At 25.9% G+C, this 22,845-nt stretch overlaps 2 protein-coding genes across 2 annotated transcripts in view; one reads left to right on the top strand and one right to left on the bottom strand.

Moving 5' to 3' along the window:
- LOC127285907 (uncharacterized) overlaps nucleotides 1–16,698 on the bottom strand; it is a 192,068-nt gene extending 175,370 nt beyond the window's left edge. The window contains exon 1 of the mRNA XM_051312114.1: nucleotides 16,119–16,698. The gene's annotated coding sequence lies outside the window, so the exon portion shown is untranslated. The remainder of the gene's footprint in view (nucleotides 1–16,118) is intronic.
- Nucleotides 808–2,113, top strand: LOC127285928 (uncharacterized). The gene has a single exon (XM_051312154.1). The coding sequence runs from the start codon at nucleotides 815–817 to the stop codon at nucleotides 1,784–1,786; it is 972 nt and encodes a 323-aa protein (XP_051168111.1). The 5' UTR covers nucleotides 808–814; the 3' UTR covers nucleotides 1,787–2,113.
- Nucleotides 16,699–22,845: the final 6,147 nt, after the last annotated feature.

The raw sequence follows: 22,845 nt of genomic DNA, 5'->3' as shown, positions 1-22,845 counted from the left end.
AAAAAAAAAAATTCTTTTTCTACTCCACAAAGAGAACAAAAAATATTAAATTTTAATAAATGTTGATCAATTCCTAAGGAAAAGCAAGCAAAGATAACAATTACATAAAAAATAAACAACAATTAAAAATAAACAGAAAACAACAAAGCGTTTAAAAATATTATTTTTTGCCAGAGAAATAAAAAAAAATAGTAAAAACATTCAAAACTGTTGTTTACTACAAAAACAAAACTAAAAGTAATCAAACAACAACTAGTAAACAAACAAAGAAACAACCATCACTAAACTGTTGTTTACTAGAAAAACAAAACTAAAAGTGAATAAAAAAATACACTATTATCGATAATATGTTGTTTACTACAAAAACAATAAACAACTATCAGTAGACTGTTGTTTATTATAATAACAATAAACAACACCTATTAAACAAATAAACAATAAAATTTTGTTTATTACAACAAGAAACAAAAACTAGTAAACAAACAAACCACGAGTTTACTTTTGTTTATTACAACAACAAAGAAAAATCTGTAAATTGTTGTATACTATATTAACAATAAACAGCAGATGAACAATTAAACAACTAGTTAACGTTTGTTTACTACAGCAAGAGAACAACAATAACAATAATTACAACAACTACTAAAAAAATAAATAAACAGCAATTAGTAAATTTATAAAAAAAAATGTTCTTTTGAACAGAATTTTCAACTGTTCGATGAAAAATTTTTTTTGAAGACTAATATTACTTTTGCTGAAGGAGTTAAATTATTATTATTACTATTATTATTATTATTATCATCTGAATGAGAAGATGTTTGCCATAATTTTCCGAGGAGTTTTCCTCGTTGGTATTCTGGGACTGTACAGCACCAATGTTTGGAAGATGATTGATGGTTTTTTTAAGGATCGATTTCAGAATTATCTTCACGAGGAATTTAAGAAAAATCCGAAAATGCGAGACGATTTAAATGCATACGCAGCACTCAAGGCCGATAAGCGAGAAAATGAATTTATCAACGCAAAGAATTTGTTAACAGCGCCAAATGAGGAGCAACGTCAAACAGCCGAAACTCATCTAACCGGACCAAGATCAGTCGATGTTTTAACAACTGCCGCCGCCGCATCCTTCTTAGAAAATGTCGATCACGAGACCAATGAGCCGAGAGAAAACAGGGTCACAGCATCAGTCGATAATAATGCATTCCAAGAATCTCACGAGATGCAAGCCATGCGAAATGCGATGCCCATCAAGTCGACCGGAAATCATGGATTTCAAGATTATTCTCCATTGGTCCAGCGGAAAGAAAAAATGGAAAAACAGAGAGAGAAGAATGGCAGAGATGCTTCATTGCATGATTTAAGAAATGAGAGAGATAAAAGAGAGACGAGAATTAAAGGAACAATGAAAAACAAAAGAGTAACTAAAGACAAGAGAGAAAATAAAGAGAATAGAGAGAAGAGATCAATTCAAGAGTCAGAGAGCAATAAAAGAGAATCAAAAAAGCGAAAATACACTCCAATTACATTCACAGAAAATGATTTTAAATTTGCGAAAAAATCAGTTAAAATTGATGACGATGAGAATGATGATTTTTCAGAATTTGATCTCGATGAAGAGATTACAAAAATTGAAAGTGAACATCGCGAGGGAATTTTAGTTTCAGAATTACCATTTAAACCGCGATTTGATATTGGAGATTTGGAAATTGTAACTGCTGATGAATTTTGTCCTCTGACCTTGGAAGATGAGGCGACGTGTGGAATAACTAGCAAGTGGCCTTGAAATTCTCATCGCGAATAACGATCTCATCTCTAAGGCAAGCTTACATTTTTTTTTATTCCACAAATAAAGCACGATGACGATTCAAATTCATGATCCAAAGGAAGTGGACTCGAGTCAGAGGACAGAGGATTTGAGTTCATTTGGAAGGATATTTTCTTTTTTTTAAATTTTACATTTATACTGAAATTTGTCTTATTTTACTTTAATATTGTATAATTAGTGTCTGTTTGAATAATGTTATGTATAGTGTAATGTTAATTTTCACAATCGTAATAAAAACAGATGTGTTAATGTGACTTAAAAAACATTTAACCTAATTTAACTTAATTCAAGACTTGACATCTTTTTTTAAGTTCAAAAAATTACATACTCTCTAAATCTGAATCAGTAGAAATTTTACTAATTCAATCAGTACTTTTCATTTTAACTGAAGTTTCAGTTATTTTTTGAAATTTACTAATATAATTAGTGAATATGCAAGCAATAGAAAATAACTTATGTAAATCAGTAATTTGTATATAACATAACCTTTAAAATTAACTATTAAATCAGTAGATTTTGTGGCCGCTGCCATATATTTATATTACTGATTCAATCAGTAATTTATATTTTACTAATTGAATCAGTAAATTTCTACTAATTGTCAGTTGCTCAATTCTCGCTATGGCAATTAATAGATTTCTACTGCTAATCAGTAAAATATGACTGATTCAGATTTAGAGAGTATTAGGGACTAATTTTGAGTTAATTGAAATTCTCATTTCGATTTTAAGTAAAAAAAAATAATTTTGTAAAAAGTTTTATTATAAATCCAATTTTTGTTACAAAAAATTAAATTATTAGTCTAAGAAATTTTTTTTTAAATAAATGAGTTTTAAAAATTTTTTTATCTCCAACTTTATATTCTTTTTTAAGATACGAGACCTTCGCGCACTGATTATTTTCTTTTAATCATTGAATTATTTTGTATTAATAAAACAGTAGTATAATGATGTTTTATATGATATTTTATGTTGATATTATATTCGACTAATTAATTTTATTAGTTTTACTAAAAAGCGTTACACATGTAACGCATAACGCTATGTACTTTTTATAATAGGATTATATAATAAACCTTATATAATTATTTATTTTATAATACAGTATATAAAATACATAAGAATAATTTTAAAAAATCTCTCACGCATGGGGAATCGAAGCCGGGGCCCTTGGGACGCGAGCCGTGTACTCTGATCACACAGCTATATTAACTTATAAATTTATTAAATTAAACTTCTTTTTGAATATGAAAATTATACAACCTTGTTTCTCATAATGAAATATTAACATAATTTTTAAAATTAACATCAACTCTCTAAATCTGAATTAGTAAAAATGTTTACTAATCTAAATTAGTGACTCACTTTTTTCTTTAAAATTAATTAAATTTTACTAATTCAGAAGCAAAAAGTGATTCACTAATTCAAATTAGTAAACATTTTTACTAATTAAGACTTAGAGAGTAATAATAATTTATAATCCTTTTTTTAAATAATATATAAGGGCCATTTTCTGCCAAACGGACACCCGCTAATACCCAAAATTGGTTTGATATTAAAAAATCATACGATACATGATACTGTAGCTTAAGATGTCTAGTTTCATTTGCCGTTTGGCGTTTTTGAAAATATAAACATGGACGATAAATATGGCGCCTGGTATAAAAAAATGCAAACAAAAAAAAATATAATTGTTGTTGTCAAAGCTTCAAAAATTAGTTTAATTATTCAGACAAGGTATATTAAGGGCTTCTGGGGGTCACTGATTACGAATATGATGAATCTGAAGTTAATTTTCAAAAATTAAAAATGGTGGACGTTTTTCTAAAACTTTAACAGATTTGCCTGAAACTTTTTTCTCGGGGGTTTTTGGAGTCGCTGACTACGAATAGGAAGTTGGTTTTTAAAAATTCAAAATGGCGGATCCGAAATGGAGCCCAAAAAAAAATTTGATCAGAATCACTTGAAATTTTTTACTGGGTAAATTAATAACAAAATTACATTTTTTTAAATGTTATAATAGCTGTATTGGATCCGCCATTTTGAATTTTTAAAAACCAATTTCAAATTCGTAATCAACGACTCCAAAAACCCCAGAGAAAAAAGTTTCAGGCAAATCTGATCAAATTTCTATTTTTTTGGGCGCCATTTTGGATGCGTCATGTTTAATTTTTAAAATTAACTTCAAATTCATCATATTCGTAATCAGTGACCCACAGAAGCCCTTAATATACCTTGTCTGAATAATTCAACTAATTTTTGAAGCTTTGACAACAACAAATTATATTTTTTTTGTTTGCATTTTTTTATTCCAGGTGCCATATTTATCGTCCATGTTTATAATATTTTCAAAAACGCAAAACGGCAAATGAAACTCGACATCTTAAGCTACAGTTTCATGTATCGTATGATTTTTTAATATCAAACCAATTTTGTCAGTAGGCAGTAGAAGAGAACCATTTATTTCAAATATATAAATTACACGTAATTAGTCAACTATACAAGAATAAATAAATCATAAATAATAAATATTATATTATTATAAATAATAAATTTTGGTCAAAGACCTATAATAAAAAAATTTATAAAAAACTAGTACAAATATTCCCTTTAATTATTAACCTTTTTTTACTTTTTTTTTGCAAAACGGTAGGTAATGTTAAAAACTTAGTTTATTTACATTTTTTCCAAACATGAAAACTGTCAAGGCCCTGAAGGAAGCTTCATTTTAAATAAGGTAAAATATGGTAATTTCTGCATGGTAAGTGGTTTAAAAATAATAAATGGCTTTTAAAATACTACTTAATATTAATAATTAATAAAATAATAATATTAGGGTCAATCCATTATATTTCGACTGAAGTCGTCGCTGACTAATTTTTAAAAATTATAATACTTTGCAGGAATGATTTTGAAGTTATCAAGATCACGAAATGAAAAGAATTTTATTAAAATTTTAATTATTTATTGCAAAATATGAATTTAAAGTTTATGAGGTGCTGAAAACTGTCAATTTTTTAGCCATTAGAAAATATGCAAAAATACGTAGAATTTACCATAAAAATAAAAAATTTTTTTTGTAATTTACTAAGAATGAATAAATTTATCATTATCAATTGATGTAATTATTTAAATATGTGAAATAATATATAAAATATGATTTTCAAGTTCGCCTGTCAAATAACCTAAATTTGCAAATTTCATCTATTAAATGTGAGAAAGAGAAGTCATTAAATTGAAAAAAACCTTACCAAATATAAAGTACCTGTGACTAACTTTTAGTTTTTCTTATCACTTTTTTCCTTTTTTCTTCATAAATGTGAAATAAAAAGCAATAAAAATTGGCACTTTGCTTATTTTCACTATTTTCAAATGTAAATAACTTTCTTGGAGAAAACTGAAAAATTACAAAACTTGGGCAATATCTAATTGATCACTAAATACACACACTGGAAAAAAATTCGCTTTGGTCCCGAAGATACTTTTTGAGATAATTAAGTTTAAATTTTTCACAATTTTTATGAGGTTAATGCATGTGATTTTTATAAAATTGAAGTTAGTTCAAAATATTTAACCAATAAAACCTAACTTCGTCCTTAAAAAACTACATGTATTAACCTGATAAAAATTGTGAAAAGTTTAAACTTAATTATCTCAAAAAGTATCTTCGGGACCAAAGCGAATTTTTTTCCAGTGTGTGTATTTAGTGATCAATTAGATATTGCCCAAGTTTTGTAATTTTTCAGTTTTCTCCAAGAAAGTTATTTACATTTGAAAATAGTGAAAATAAGCAAAGTGCCAATTTTTATTGCTTTTTATTTCACATTTATGAAGAAAAAAGGAAAAAAGTGCTAAGAAAAACTAAAAGTTAGTCACAGGTACTTTATATTTGGTAAGGTTTTTTTCAATTTAATGACTTCTCTTTCTCACATTTAATAGATGAAATTTACAAATTTAGGTTATTTGACAGGCGAACTTGAAAATCATATTTTATATATTATTTCACATATTTAAATAATTACATCAATTGATAATGATAAATTTATTCATTCTTAGTAAATTACAACAATTTTTTTTCATTTTTATGGTAAATTCTGTTTTTTTTTTTGCATATTTTCTAATGGCTAAAAAATTGACAGTTTTCAGCACCTCATATACTTTAAATTCATATTTTGCAATAAATAATTAAAATTTTATTAAAATTCTTTTCATTTCGTGATCTTGATAACTTCAAAATCATTCCTGCAAAGTATTATAATTTTTAAAAATTAGTCAGCGACCACTTCATTCGAAATATAATGGATTGACCCATTATTTAAAACAAAATTTTTTTAATGTCACGAATACTCTGAAACTTATACTTAAATATTTTACACAACGCTCAATGCTGTAAAACAAGGTCAAATGAATTCTACAAAAAGAAAAAGAAATTACCAATTTTTTTTTTTTTTAATGATAAAAATGTTATTTAGAGTATCTAATGAAATAAAATAAGAATTTTTCTAAGTTTTTATTAGAAATATGTTTCTAGCGGAATATCGTAATTAATGTATTTGCAAAAAAAAAAAAAAGAAAAAACAGATTTTATTATCACTCTAGAATATATATGAGATAATTGCTGGTCTGTTGTATTTTATTATATAGTATAGTGAAATCGGAATACCTGGGGATCTAATGGGATATGAATTATTGCGTGCTACTGACCAGAAACCTCGATATATAGAAGAAGAATGTAAAGAGAGTATAACATCTTTCATTGGCACTGTTACACTCTCGCAAGAAGCCTCCTGTTACTTAATATTCTGTCAATGAGCTCTCAAGTCAATGATTTTCCTTCCTCCTAACCATAAAACTATCTTCAACTCATGCTTTGTGGATAATATTTATAATTTACTAGACAATTCATTTTCAAATTATATACATCAAGTTAATAAATTTAAAAAGACTCTTAAAAGATATTATTTACCGCACAGTCATCTTCATCGTTTATTTCACTTGGAATTTGTTGAAATTAAAAAGAAATATTCTTTATAATTTTTCCAATTTTTCATATACTTTACAAGAATTAACCATTTTCGAACATTTTAATAAACCTTTAAATAATAATTAGATTATATAGTTGATCTAATTCTATAAAATCAATTTTAATTAAATATATTTATAATTTGAAAAAATAATGATTCAATACTGTCATTCACAAAGTCAGAAAAAATTTTTTTTAATTCAAACTAATTGGGTCAATGCTTTTATATACATACAACTAATGAAAATGTCATTGATTTAAAGAAATTATTTTCGATCCAAAAAATCATTTGTTTTTCAATAAAAAAAAAAAATTCCTTTAACTCAAAGAATGATTTAAAGGTTTTTTTCTTTGAAAAACAAAATGTTAAAAAATAATTTATTTGACTAAAAATATTTACTCAACATTCTTTTTTTTTTTTTTTGAAAAGTCTATAAGTATACCTTTCAAAATTATTTTAAATTAAATATTACATTTGTGTTTTTGTGTTAAAAAGGTTAAAAACCATTTTTTCGTTTGAGGTTATGTTAATAATTTTATAAAATTTAATAATAAAATTAATAAATGAATATTAATAATAAAAAATTATTTAATACAATTGCAAATATAAAAATAATTTTATTCAAATTTTGGTATAGTTAATCCAGTATATTCAATTATATTTAATGAAACTCATTAATTATAATTGATTATAGTTGAATTACAGTTGATTTATTTTTTATGTAAACAAAAAATTTTTAATTATATGTAACATATAATCTAAAAAAATTTTAAATTAAAAATCATATTTACTTACCATTTAGAAAATTTGAAACACTTTATTTAATGATAAAAACAAACATATTCTCCAGAGAAGTAGAACAAACATTTTTTCATTGTACACTCAGAAAAAAGAATTCAGATCTGTTTGAAAGATTTTGTTTAATTTAACACAGTTTATAAGTTTTATTTTAATATATGGAGAATATCCATAACTTTCATTAAAAAAATTATTATTTGTCTAAATGAAAATTATAAGTGATTTAAACTTAAAGCTTAGTTTATAGAATGAACAAATGTAAATTTCCACTGAAAATCAGGTAGAACGTCCGAAATGTGACGTATTTTTTATATTTTGACACCTGCCTCACCCTGGTTTCCGCTGTTTTAGTTTCCCCGCCATGTATAAAAAAAAGCTACCATTCCCTGTAAACTGTCACAATTTGGATGTTCCACTGATTATTTTATATTTGTCAACAAGTTTTGGACATGATTCTTAACCTAAAAAATAATTTTTAGTATATGGTGATTTTAAGTTAGTTTTTTATTCTCTGTGTGTTAAATTTATTGTACTTTTATCCAAAGTGAGCAATATATAATACAAATAAAATAAGGTACTAGTTCAACAAAGAATTATTTTTCATTTATATTTATAACTAAGAATATACTAACTTTGAATCAAACAAACTTACGTCGGTGAATTTCACAACGTTTATAATCAACGATTGAGAAGAAAAACTATTTTTCTATGCAAATTATTATTATTTTTTATCTAAAATATTTTTTGCAACGTTTCTTGATCAATAAATTTTTGGAAAAATTTCTAGGCAAAAAATTAGTTAATATTTTTTTAAGTGAAAAATTGAAAAATATTTTATCAACAAAAATATACATATTATTATTGAATTAAAATTAAATGTGTTTGACTGTATAGCAAAAGATATATTAACTTTGAATTAAACATAATATAAAAATAAAAATATCGTTTTCTCAGTGTAAACAATATTATTTATGTTCTCCTTCTCTGGAGAATACATTTGTTTTTTCATTAAATAAATTCTTTCAAACTAAAATTGAGTTTTAATTTTAAAAAAATTTCTAGGTTATAATTAAAAAATATTTATTACAATTTCTGACTGTTAATTTTGTGTTTGCGGTTGCATAAAGAAAAATTATTTATAAAAGAAGAGAACAATTTTTTAATTCCATCAACACATACATAATAATAATATATTGTATATACAAGAAAATAGCTCTCTCTATTCTTTTCTGACAGGACGAGATAAAGTCAATATCTTAAAAACTTGTCACGATATCGCATCACGTCAACAAGGTTGTTTCCTTTATATTCAAGAAAAAGTAGTATATCTATAGTAATGTCCTAATTCCTTCTATACATGTTTTATAAGTGGAAATGAATGTACATATCCTTCTGCGTGCATCAAATGGAAGACGAGACACGATGAATTTTTTTATCATGTGAAAAAATGCTCATTCTCACAATAGAAAAGTCTTTTATACTATCATGCAATTATTGTTAAGAATGACTAAAATGACAATCGGAAATTGTCGTTGACGTGCGATGAAACGCGAATATTTTAAGTAAGAAATTTTAGATAGAAAAAGAACGAGGATCGTCAGTACTCGACACGAGGGCGAATAATAACTACTGTAATATACGATACATTTTTTTGAATTATATTAAATTAGACGATACATTTTTTGAATTATATTAAATTAAATAAATCATGTGGAGTGATTGTTTATAAATAATGTGAATGTTCTTTTTAATAAATTATAATAGTAAGAATAACAATCTTGAAAATAAATAAATATGAATAGTGATTAAATTGTTACAAACTTTATTTAATCCTAGAAGCCACACAATTAAAACATTAAAAATTATTAGGCTTGATTGTGTAGAATTAACAATTATTTATATACTTTTTATTCATTTATTAGTATAGTCCACACCTTTCGGTTTTGGGCGAACTTTCGATTTTTAAATATACTATATAATAATACCTAATTATTATTATTAAGTGGACTTTCTGGACGAAACTGAAGTGCGCAACGTTTATGATAAACTATTTTTAAAGAAATAATTTTTTAAAATGAAAAATTCTATAATTTTTTGGCTAAAAAATATTTTTTTATAGTTTGTTGATTAATAAAAAGTACAATAAATAGTTTTTAGGCAAAAATTATAGAATTTTTTATTTTAAAAAATTATTTCTTTAAAAATCGTTTATCATAAACGTTGCGTACTTCAGCTTCGTTCGTCTTTCTGGTTTAGAATTGACAAAAAAGAAACTTTTTAAAACTTTTGTTCAAAGAAAAGTATTAAATAAATTGAAAAAATTCTTTTTGGACATTGTTGCACATTACATAGAGAAAATTAAAAAAAAATTTAAGTGTATTTAGTTCAATTTCTTAGCTGTAGGTGGCGTCTACTAAAAGGTGCCTTTTTTTGGTGCACGCAGGCCTCGGATCGAATTAAAGGCACAAAAAAGTCGTTTTAGTCGATTTATATTCCAAAAACAGTAAAAAAAAAGTAGATTTTTTTTATTTTAATAAAAAAGTGTTACAGATTTTTAAATAATTTTTTTTTTTAAATAATAATCTTGAACTTAAAGTTGAAAATTTTAGAAATAATTGACTTTCCAAAGATTTTCTTAATTTTCAGACAATAATTAAAATTTTACAGAACTAAAAATAAATTATCAAATATTTTTAGATAACATTTTTTAAAAAGTAATTGAATTTTCAAAAATTTACAATTGAGATTTTTCAAATTAATTGAATTTCAAGTGATTTTTAATTAAAATTTTTTTGATAATTTCACTAAAAAATTTATTAGAAATTGCAGACAAAAATACAATAATTTGAAAACCATTTTTAATTGAAAAATGGTTTCAAATAGTTGAATATTCGAAGAATATTATAAAAATAGTTTTAAAAAATTGAATTACAAGAGAGTTATAATTGAAATTATTAAATTATTAAATTTAAAATTGAAAATTTTGAAAATAATTGAATTTTACTTGATTTTGGATTGAAATTTTTGAAAATAATTTAACCTTTATTGAAATTTTGGATAATAATTTCATTATAGTTGATTTTGGATTGAAAATTTTGATAATTAATTTGGAATTGAAATTTTTGAGAATAATTAAATTTTAGTTGATTTTGAATTGAAAATTTTGAAAATAATTGAATTTTAAAAGATTGAGTTAAATTTCAGACAATAATTATTATAATAAGAGAAATTTCTGTTGATGAAGAATATATTAGAAATTATTTAAAAAAATTGAATTTCAAAAGTTTTTAATTGAAAAATGCTTTCAGATAATTGAATTTTCACACTGAGAGACCTTTTGCACCGCATCAGAACTACGTGTGTGACTGCAGCGCCACTATAGGTTTTGGTGCGCTGCATTCTAAATTTTGTATCGTGACTGCCCAAAAATGAAAATGAACCTTTCGGCCGTCAATTTTTTGGACAGCTACGCTCCAAAAATTGTACGGCTGCTGACCAAAAACGTAGTTTCATAGCTGACCGCTAGAATGCTCCGCAGCCGTCTGTCGAAAGTCTGTTACGGTGCAAAAGGTCTCTCAGTGCAAAGATTATTATAAAAATCATTAAAAATAATTGAAATTTCTGCAAATAATTAAATTTGAAGTGATTTTGAATAAAAATTTTTTAGTAATTTTATTTGACAATTTTTTTTTTAAATTATAAACAATTATTAAATTTCATAAAAATTTTAATTGAAAAATAGTTTAAAATAATTGAATTTCTGATGAATTTCATTAAAATTATTAAAAATAATTAATTAAGTGAAGAATTTTAGTTCAAAATTTGTTAAATAATTGAAATAAAGAAGATCTGAAGAAGATTTGCTTTTTATACTAAAAAAACGTATTTTGTTTAAAAATTTTGTAAAAAAACATCGAAAAAGTCGCATTTTATTAAAATAAGTCGAAATAAGTCGTATTTTTGAAAAAAAATCGAAAATAGTCGAAAAAGTCGTATAATCCGAAGCCTGTGCACGTGATATTGCGGACAACCTGTAATATATAATTTCAAATTTCAAAATGACGCTGAAGTTACCAACGTTGATTCGACGAATCAACGAACGAATTTTTCGTTTTCAGTTTAGTTTAAAGGCCAAGAACCAATTTTTTTAAATTTAAACTTCTTTATTTTGATCCCAAATACATCCTTAAACACTAAAAATCCTTAACCAAGGCGGGGAAATATTCAATCTGAGGAAAAAAAAAATTCTTTTCGTCGATTCAACGTTGGTAACTTCAGTGTCATATTTCAAATGCGAATCTTTTTATAAGGGTTTATTCTAGACAATAAACCTAAAAAACGATTTTTTTTATTTTTTATGAAAAAAACGCGTTTAAAGTTTTCATAACATAATACATTGTGCCAGGACTATCAAACATTTTCAAGCAAAAAACAAAATCGATTTTTTTGGAATTCTAAACCAGAAAGTCACCTCAATTTATAATTATTATTTAATATTATATATGTAAATCTTGAGAGAGTACGGAAATACTAATATTTCAACTTGAGGATTTATTTTTATCTTCAACTGTCAATGTAAAAACGATATATGAAGAGAAGGAATCGAAGGAGAAAATTTTAACGATTCACCTAGATTTTCAGGGAGATTTTATACAAGGACATACACATGTAAAAGACGCATATGTATGTAATATATGTTCAGTAAATCTGAATTGTTTACTATCAATTTTTCAGATAATGTTATTAAAAAAAAAAAAATAATTATAAATTTGTTTATGTCATTAAAAGTTTATAATACAAAATAAATTATTAATTATTTCGTGAAAATTCACGTCATAATTTAATTATCATTTATAGTTAAAAATAATTAATTATTTTTCATCAATTTACTATAATAACAAAATATCTCAACAAAGATTTTACTAACAATTATAAAATTTTATTTTTAACTAATTTAGGTTTATAGCATGCGCACAGCAAATAAAATTTAAATAACTTTTTTGTGTATATAAAATTGCAACAATTTATCAAGGTGATTAAGGAAGTTCTCTCCCTCCAACGTCAGTCAAATCAATGCCCATTTAAGTTTTCATTTGTATCACGTAGTACTAGCTCAACGCTTGGCAACGTTGGATTATATTTCCCCCGTTCCGTTTCGTGTCGTCTGCTATTGTTTGATTTATTTTCGTTAAATAATAATAATAATAATTTATTATTTTAAAAATCTTAATTTTTTATAAGCAAATTCAAATTATTATTCATTATTATGAATCTTTGAAGAATATACTATTACATGTATATACTACTTATATTACTTTCAAATTTCGCGCTTTTTCTATACCTAACCTACAAGACGCAAAGTTGCCAAGCGTTGTGCTAAGTAATTTCTGATTGTCAAAATACGGTGTTTTTTTAGACAAAATAATTAATTGTGAGTCTCCTAAGCCAGGTCTGATCAATTTTATTAAAAGTAAGTGAACATTGGCTATTAAACTTTATGTATATAAAGTTCCAGTAATATCTTTTCGTCAGATTTTTCACAATTTGAGATTTCAGACCAAAAAATTCAATTTCCCATAAGAACCCGTGTTAAATGTGAAAAGAGAAAATTATTTATATCTTTTGTCAAAATCCACCTAGACCTCTAAAAATTTAACTACATCTTCTTTAAACCATTATCTATCAGTTTATCAAGTTTGATAATTAACTCTTCGTCATTTCTGTTTGCGAGAGAACTTCCTTAAATTAAGTCTAATGAATTTTTTCTCATGTATAAATTTAGATTTCTCGGTGCAGTGAAAAGAAATTGTTAATTGACTACTAAAAGAAAATGTAATATATATATCACACACGTGAGGTAAAATGTTAATTTAATAATTAGGTTTAATTTCCTTGATTTATTGTTGTATAATTTCTAAAATAAATAATTATTAAATTTTCTATATATTTTTTATTACAATAATATTATTGGTGAAGTTAAAAAATTAATTACAAATTTTATAAGTGTTAGTAAATTATAAATTATAAATAAATCTTTTAAAAACAGAAACAATATATTTAAATACTTTTGAAATTATTTTTATTTTTCAGTACAATTAACATGTACATATATAGAAATTTTTTCCTATTCAGTAAATATTATCAACTTTTTACAGTTTTCAGTTAATTAATTTTTAATCAACTAGACAAATTTATGAGTTATGTGATAATTTAAAAAAATAACGCACACTTTAAAAAATGCGAAAAATTTTCGCATAAAATGATGCGGAAATATTTTGTGAATCCTGTGAACCGGATATGGCGCGAGGGTGGAATGAAGGTACAAAAAAAGAAAATGCACACATTTTCAGTTTTACGAGCTCTTTGGATATTTCTCGATGGAGGAAGATCTCGAAGCCATCACACGGCCTTGAATAAGAATCGAGAAACCCCTGGAGGAGGTGGGTGTATAGTAGTAGTACAAACCTAAACAAAAGAATGCGCCGTACGGGTCGGCAGCCAAGTGGCCATAAGGACCCGGCGTTCACTACTCTCTTCTCAACGGAATAAAGAAAGAAAGAGAAAAAAAAGGAGAGAGAGAGAATTCTTTCCTCTGAATTTGAAAGGACAACCTGCTATCCTGTACCTTCCCTCCCTCCCCCCCACAACATTCGCTGAGCATCACACACAAGTGACCCGCCTCAAGTTACTGGTACATCGGGTTGAGTCCTCTAAAACCCGCAGGGAAAAAAATACGCCGGACAAAAAAAAACATAGCAATAAACTATATGTACAGACACGAATAAAAATAATCCATTAGAATTATTTTTCTTTTTCATTCTTTTCAATTTTCAGGATAAATAATTTAAAGAAATTCAAATCAATTTACATAGCCTGAGAAAAAAAAATATTTTTCTCAGAACTAAATGAATATTTATTTCAAATAAATTTTATTTCATTCAAAATTAAAGTTTTAATTCATTCAAATAAAAGTTTTAATTCAAGAAATAAATTTTATTTGCTTTATACAAAAAAAAAAAAATTATTTGGTGCAAAACTGATTTTTTGAAAAGTAAATAAAATTTATTTCATTAAAATATAAATATTAATTTACGAATTAAATTTTATTTGCTGTACACAGAAAAAAAATTTTTTCATTTGTACCAAATAAAATTTTATTTGTGACAATTAAAATTTTATTCGCTGCAAATTAAAATTTTTTTTTTTTAAGTAAATAAAATTTATTTCATTAAAATAAAAAATTTTAATTCATGAAATAAATTTTATTTCGTGTTCAAAAAAATATTACAAATTTAAATTTAAATCAGTGGAGTTCACAACGATTTAGAAAAAAAAAAAATTTGACAATTATTATTTTTTTTCACCTATTTCACCAAAGTTGATACAAACAAATAAATATTTTTTTAGCTATGAAAAAAATGTATTTGGAAAAAAAATTTTATGATTAGATAAACTAAAAGAAATCGGTAAATAAAAAGTGAAATTTTAAAAGAGTACCTGCACATTTTTTTTTTTTTTTTTTTGAATTAAATGAATTTAAGAGGAATCTATTAAAAATACAATCCAGATTTTCTGTGCAATGCGTATAAAGTATATAAACATGGGACACCTACGAATTTCCAGGATGCGGATTTATTCGTGGAAAAGAAATTTCACGCAATGCTTCTATTCAGTAGCAACACATAATTGCTATACTATTCAAAAATAACAAAAACATGACTTTGAAAAATAATCAACGGAATTTAAATAATATAATATAATTTCAATAAATTTTTTGTCCCATTTAATAATAAAATTTGCCACTTACTAGAATTTTATTGTTATAATATAATATACAAACATTATATTATGGTATTTTATACAAGTATTTATTCCATAAAAATATAAAATTTTTAACGAAAAAATATTTTCTTTTCTTCTCTTTTTTATAAATATACATATTTGAATAAATTTATTAACCAATAATGTAATATAAACATTAAAAGATTTTAGTAGCCTTTAGCAATATTTTTATAAATTGTAAATAAATAATATATTTTTTTTGTATATATTCGTAATTTAATGTATAAAGAAAAAATATCGTCTAATTTAGTGATTTCGTTTTTTCTCACATTAATTCAAAATATATACATTTTCTAAATATCCTAATGAATATTATAAGTTTACAACAACAAAAAATTAATTTTTTTTATGTAAAGTAAATTTTTTTTCCAATTCTTTTTTAAAAAATGTGTCATTTATTTTGGTTTAAGCTAACTGGAAAGTTAAGAAATATAAACAAAACAATATTTTCACCCCTTAATCTCACAAAAAGCTCTATTTTTAAAAGAAAAAAATTTATATAATATACGCTTTGTGGATTTATAAACAACCTGACAATGTGATTAATGATCAAATGTGACCATAACCTATAGTACTAAAAATTTATATACATTAAAAATAAATAAATAAATAAATAAATAAAATTACCTTTTATTTGATCGATAACGATGAGTATATAAATCCAGAAGAAAAATTCCAAGGACCAACCAAGAGAGATTTCACACACCACTAAACCAATCACAATTCACACCGCAACAATCGTAACAATATCACTGCACACCTCTCCTTTCCGCGATAGAAATTCGAAAGGATAACAACATTGCTTCTCACAGCGTTCGTCTTCCTGTTGAGTTTCACGATGCACATATTATTTTTCACCAATCACAATATCACAGAACATTACATGATAAATGAAAACATCAGAATGAAGTAAATGTCAAACGGCTTTTTTTGAGAGAGAGAGAATATCGCGTGTATTTTGACCTTGTACAAGCGCGCGCGCTCTTGTAACAATAACGAAAAAAGTCAAAATGACTTTGAAAACGGCCAGCAAGCGTGGTTACACGCCAACCGATGAAGTGTGCCGTTTGACCTGGCTATACGATTTGGCCAATCGCATTGCAAGTATCTTCGCGTGAGGTAAGGTTGGGTTGCGGAAAAAGGCCGGGCCCCAACAACTCAAGAGTCTCGTGGAGGCACTCTACAACTCGCTCTACAGTTTGTGTTTTGCTCATCGTATATTATTCTTTGGGAGAATGTCTCTTTGTAAACTATATGTGAGTATAGCGTCAGTCCCAAATCTGTGGCGCAATCTGTCGATGTTGGGCCCAATTTTCTTCCACCTTGTGGTAAAATCGTTTCCTAGCTCACTGTAGAGAAAGCGTTTATCTTTTTGTTAGTTAGTTTGAGTAAACTATACGAGAGGAGGCAAAAAACAATTGCCGTAGTTATACCGATAAGTTTTTTTCTCTTTTCGGAAATATAATTTTAATCATAGAAAACAATACGTTTAATCTATATTAATAAAATTAGACTTTTGTCTGTACATTGCTTAGAACTTAAAAATTCATGTATAATTCTTCGTTTCAAGTCATAAGGATTCTAAAAATAGCATTAAAAAAAATTCTGCCTGTCTGTCTGCACAATATTTTGTTCACCAATCATGCATAAACGGCTTGACCGATTTAAGTGAAACTTGGCAGTCTTTTAGGTATTAGACTAACTAAAAATCAGCCATACCCCATTAAAAAATATTAACTTGAACGGAAGTTATGGCACTTTTTGTAAAAATCGAAATTTAAAATTTTTTTATTTTTTCGCTTATTTTTAGAAGTTTTTTGAGGTTAATTAATCGCATTTTTACCTTAAAATTGAGAAAATAACTGATAGATTTGAAATTGTGAAGAAAAATTCCAAAAATCAAATTTTTTAAATTTAATTTCTGTTATATTTTACTAAATCTTTTTTAGCTATGTTTTTGAGTCCAATTAATCAAATTTTAACTTTAGAATTAAAAAACATGACAAATATAAAGAAATGAAACAATGTTTTTTTAGCAACAACCTTTTTATAATTATTGTTTTCGGGTTATAGATTTTTATTTTAATATTATAGTTTAAATAATATTAAAAGATTTTAAGTTGTAAAAAAAGTATAAGAAATTAAAATTTGAAAATAATTATTTAAATAAAATTTTATAATGCTGTTTCGATTTTGTCTCAACTGATTATTTGCAAACTTCATTCCCGCAATTAACTGTCTTATTTTGTCAACCCGTTTAAATGCTTTTATAAAGTATTCAATATAATATTTAATTTAAATAAATTTGAAACAGAAAGAAAATGATCAAATTAGTTTCAATGAAATTGACTAAATACCAGTCTATTTGTATACAGGGTGTTCCAAAAGTATGGAAACTTGCAAATATCTCGAAAAGTACGAATTTTCGTAAAAAATGTTCAATACAAAAGTTGTTCCAAACAAAAAGATCTACATTGTTGAAACCAAAAAATTGGGCCCCAGGCCCAATGTTGGGCCCTACAATGAAAAAAGTAGTTTTCTTAAATGAGACCACTAATTTTGAATATCAAATTCGTAATCCCCATGAAATTCTGCGTTCAGACATGTGGTATAAGTGCCGAAAATATTGGGCCCAATCCAAGATATCGGACCCAACATTTTTCGACAAAGAAATAAATTTAAAAAATCGTATCTTTGGGGGTTTTTGGGGACACAGGATTACAAAATTCAAAGATACTTTTCAAATTGGGCACAGAGCCCAATGTAAGACCCACAGTAAAAAAATTAGTTGTCTAAAATAAAACCCACTAATTTTTAGTATCCATTTCGTAATCGCCATGAAATTCTGGATTTAGTTTTGTAGTACAAATGCCAAAAATATTGGGCCCAATATTTTTGGCATTTAGACTTATTTTTTTACTGTGAGCCTTACATTGGGCCGCGGAATCCTACATTGGGCTCTATGCCCGATTTGAAAAGTAGCTTTGAATTTTGTAATCCTGTGACCCCAAAAACCCCCAAAGATACGATTTTTTAAATGTATTTCTTTGTCGAAAATGTTGGGCCCCATATCTTGGATTAGGCCCAATATTTTCGGCACTTATACCACACGTCTGAACGCAGAATTTCATGGGGATTACGAATTTGATATTCAAAATTAGTGGTCTCCTTTAAAAAAACTACTTTTTTCATTGTAGGGCCCAATTTTTTGGTTTCACCAATGTAGATCTTTTTGTTTGGAACAACTTTTGTATTGAACATTTTTTACGAAAATTCGTACTTTTCGAGATATTTGCAAGTTTCCATACTTTTGGAACACCCTGTATATAGCTTAGAACATAAAACTTCTGAAATAATGTTTCTTTTTAAGAAATAAAGAATCTAAAAATGAAAAAAGATAATAGAATAATGATGCTGTTTGAAAAATTTGGTTCGAGAATTATCAAAACAAGGCTTAAACGAAATCAAATTAATCATGTTAATCTGTTAGAGATTCAAAACATTTGAAATCATTAATTACGAAGTTGATAAAGAAAAATAAAAGTTTAGTATATTTTTAGTATGTGTTTATTAGATTTAAAATTTTAAACAATTTTAAAATTTAACAAATTTGTGAAATTATTAGTTCAAGTTTTTAATAACAATCAACTATCTATACAAAAAATTATTTGCACGAAAATAGTGTTGGGCGCACACTACTAGATTTCGCTCCCGCCGAAGGCGGGTACGAAAGCTAGTATTAAATAATAATAAAAATGTTGAGGGGCGTATGATTATTCCATAAAAATTATTTATTTATTTACAAAGATATAGAGGCATATGCCCTTTTGAACAAAAAAAAATTTTACTCAAAGCGCAATTAACAAACAGAAAAAATAATTGAATTTAATATATATTAATTAAAATAAAAAAAGGAACAATAATTTTGTAAAATTTAAGAAAATTGTTCCTCTTCGTATCACTTATATTATTTATTGTTATACAACACATATTTTTTAAACATTTGTTTTTATACTAAGTAAGTTCGCTTCGAGTACGGAACCCTCGATTTCATTGCGAGTGTAACTCGCACTTGTCCGATTTTATTTTCAATTAAAATAAAAATTTTCTTTAAAAAAAATGTGAAAAGAATATCGAATCAAAAAAGGAAGAATAGAAGAAAGAGAAAAAAATTAGAAAAAAATAAATGGAACAGAGAAACTATTAAAAACCTTATGGGAAAAGTCCACTTTTTCAAAAAAAACTTAATTAAAACAACTTCTTATCATGTTTTTTAAATTATTTCTATAATCTACACACAAAAATGTGTAAAAATGAATAAATTTTAAGCCCTTTAGATAAGATTTTCTTCGTTTTTGGGAGAAACTTCATGATTTTTTCTATTATTATCGCAGTTCTTTCCTGACAGCACCAGGACCATCAACTTCAATCGTCCTCGCTATATTTTTTTTTTAATCTACACGTAAAAATATATAAATTTGAATTACTTTAGATAAAATTTTCTTAGTTTTTGGTCGAAATATACATTAATTTCTTTCCTTAAAATTATCATTTTTCTTTAAAAATTTGATAAAAATTAATCATTAACTCCAATCATGCTCACATCTTTTTCACTGTAATTTTCACACAAAAATACATTTATACACCAAATATGAACTGTCTGGGTTGAATATTGTGTGCGCTAGGGGGAGAAATAACCGTTTTTTTAGAAATTTTTTATTTTTCCTTGACAACGCTATGTAAATTGATCCGTATCAAGTTCGCTATATTTTTCCGAACCGAGTACGGAACCTTAAAAAGAAACCTGTACATAAAATTTTACAGGCCGACGTGATTAATCATTTACAATAATGATTTTGCGTAGTTTTACAATAAAACTTGCCAGAGAGTTATCAAAGAAATCTAAATCTTTACATAGTAAGTTCGCCTCCCTGCTCAATCTAATAAGAACAGAATTTTCTGTAAAATTAGTCCTAAAAATTCCTTAGAATTTTTATTTTAAAGAATTTTATTAGAATTAATTATTTTTTAAACGAGTTTTTATTTTTCGAATTAGCATTTGACAGAATTTCATTTTATGCGAATTTTTACAGAACAAAATAAATTTTTAGATACCAAATTTTAGTTTGACAGAATTCTCATTCAATTGAATTTTATGTGATTCTAATTTTTAAATGACAGAAATTCCAATTCACTGAATTTTAATTTGTTCGAATTTTTAATTAATAGACTTTTTAAGACGCCGAATTTTCATTTGTCCGAAATTAAAAATGTCCGAACAAACAATAGACGGAAAGATTTCGGCGCAATTATTGAAATTGACCAATCACGATTTTCTTGATAATTTCTAATTGGTCAATTTTTGAAAATTACGCCAAAATATTTCTGACGATTGTTTGTTCGGACAAATGGAAATTCGGCGTCTTAAAAATTCGTGCAAATAAAAATGTGGACAAATTAAAATTCGGTGAAATTTTTTCTCCAAACGAAAATTATTAATTAAATATGATTATGTACACGGATTTTTCTTATTTTTTCAAAATTTGATGTATTTAACTTCTTTGGTTTTTAAAATCTTAATAATTTATATTTGTCAATTTGTTATAAAACTAAGCCTTATTTGAAATTAATATTTAAATATTGGCGGTGGGCCGGATAAAATATTATTCATAATTTTTTTTCCACTTATTTTACACAAGCACTATGGCTCTGGCCCGTACTAGAATTACGCCTCAGATAGCACGTAAGCTTGCCGCGCAATATTGCCTACCTTGCATGGCAACTTTACCGCAAGTTTCAAATGTCCCACCTGACCCAAGCTTGCATGGTATAAAGTATAAGGTTATCGCAAGATTGCTCAGTAAGCTTGCACGGTAAGTTTATAGCAAGGTTGGTGCAAGGTTACCAAAGAACATTGCTTTAAAACCTACATTTTTTTTAAATGTTTCGTCTAATTTATATAATAAAATTTATATAATAAAATTTATATAATAAAATTTATATAATAAAATTTATATAATAAAATTTATATAATAAAATTATATAAATGTGACGAAACATTAAAAAAAAATTTTGTAAGTTCAAAGCAAGGTTATTTGGCAACGTTGCACCAACCTTGCTACAAGCTTACTGAGCAATCTTGCGATAATCTTATTGTGCAATCTCGCAGTAACGTTACACTACAATCTTGCAGAAACCTTACACTGCAATCTTTCGGTAAGCTTACCATGCAAGCTGTCAGGTGGGACATTTGAAGCTTGTGGTAAGCTTGCCGTAAGGTTGCTGCAAGCTTATGTGCTATCTGGGGTCACAATTCGAATGTTCTACTGATTATTTTATATTGTTACTAATATTTTGATATTATTCTTAACCTAAAAGATTATTTTTCGTGTATCGTTCGCAGATGATTTTGAATAAATTAAACATATAGTTAAGTGAAAAATATTGTTTTCTCAGTGTAAAATTTAGTTGTCATATAACTACAAATAATAAAACATTCGTAAAAACTTATAAGCTGCTTAAAAGTCTTGTAAAATTTTTTTAATTTATACTGGTCTTAATTATAAGAACCAAAATAACTATTTGTTAATTCAAAATTCATGTGTGTTGGAAAATAAAAATTTTTTTTCTATACAATATCTGATCAACGCCATTACAAAAACGGTATACAGAAATTATATCTGCTATAGTAAATATAAAATTCAACTAGAAATTTTTTTTTTCAAGTAACTTTGTAGTAATTTTACAGTTGAACTAAAGAATAAATGTACATGAGAAAACAATGAACTAAATCTAGTAGTGCCACGACAAATTTCTACTAGAGTTTTGTTTTCTGTAGGGATTTTAAATTCTTGCGTCAAAATTGTCGTCCAAAATCAAATATGAATTTTTCAGTCCCAAAAATGCATTACAAAATATATTAGTATTCAAAGATATATACTGCCGTACAAAGTAAAAAGGTTTAATACAAAAATTGTTGTTTATGCCTTTTTTACTTTGGACGGCAGTGTAGAATACTTATGGAAAAGTTTACGTTAATCTGTAGTTAATTCTGTCCCCTATTATAAATGTATATACAATAGAAATAAGGAACTGGAATATTTTTTCTTTCTCATCTACAATTGTCAAATTCAATTGAATACAATTCTACAGATCTGTCTAAATTTGGGGGCCTATTAAAATGAAATGATTATACTTATAAAATATTTGACTACATGCCGCGTGTGAAACGCATCGTGCAAGGTAGGCGTCATGAACGATAATATACTTATTATATATATATGTACCATATCTAGTCAAGGCTGACCCGTAACATTAAGGTACTTATTGTATCAAGTCTCGTTAACGGAGATGT

The sequence above is a fragment of the Leptopilina boulardi genome, unplaced genomic scaffold (genome assembly GCF_019393585.1).
Source record: "Leptopilina boulardi isolate dan_hultmark-lab unplaced genomic scaffold, ZJU_Lbou_2.1 LbouV2_342, whole genome shotgun sequence".
In the NCBI taxonomy this organism is placed as follows: Eukaryota; Metazoa; Arthropoda; class Insecta; order Hymenoptera; family Figitidae; genus Leptopilina; species Leptopilina boulardi.
Note: the sequence above shows the minus strand (reverse complement) of the source record. Positions and strands in the feature narration are given on the sequence as shown.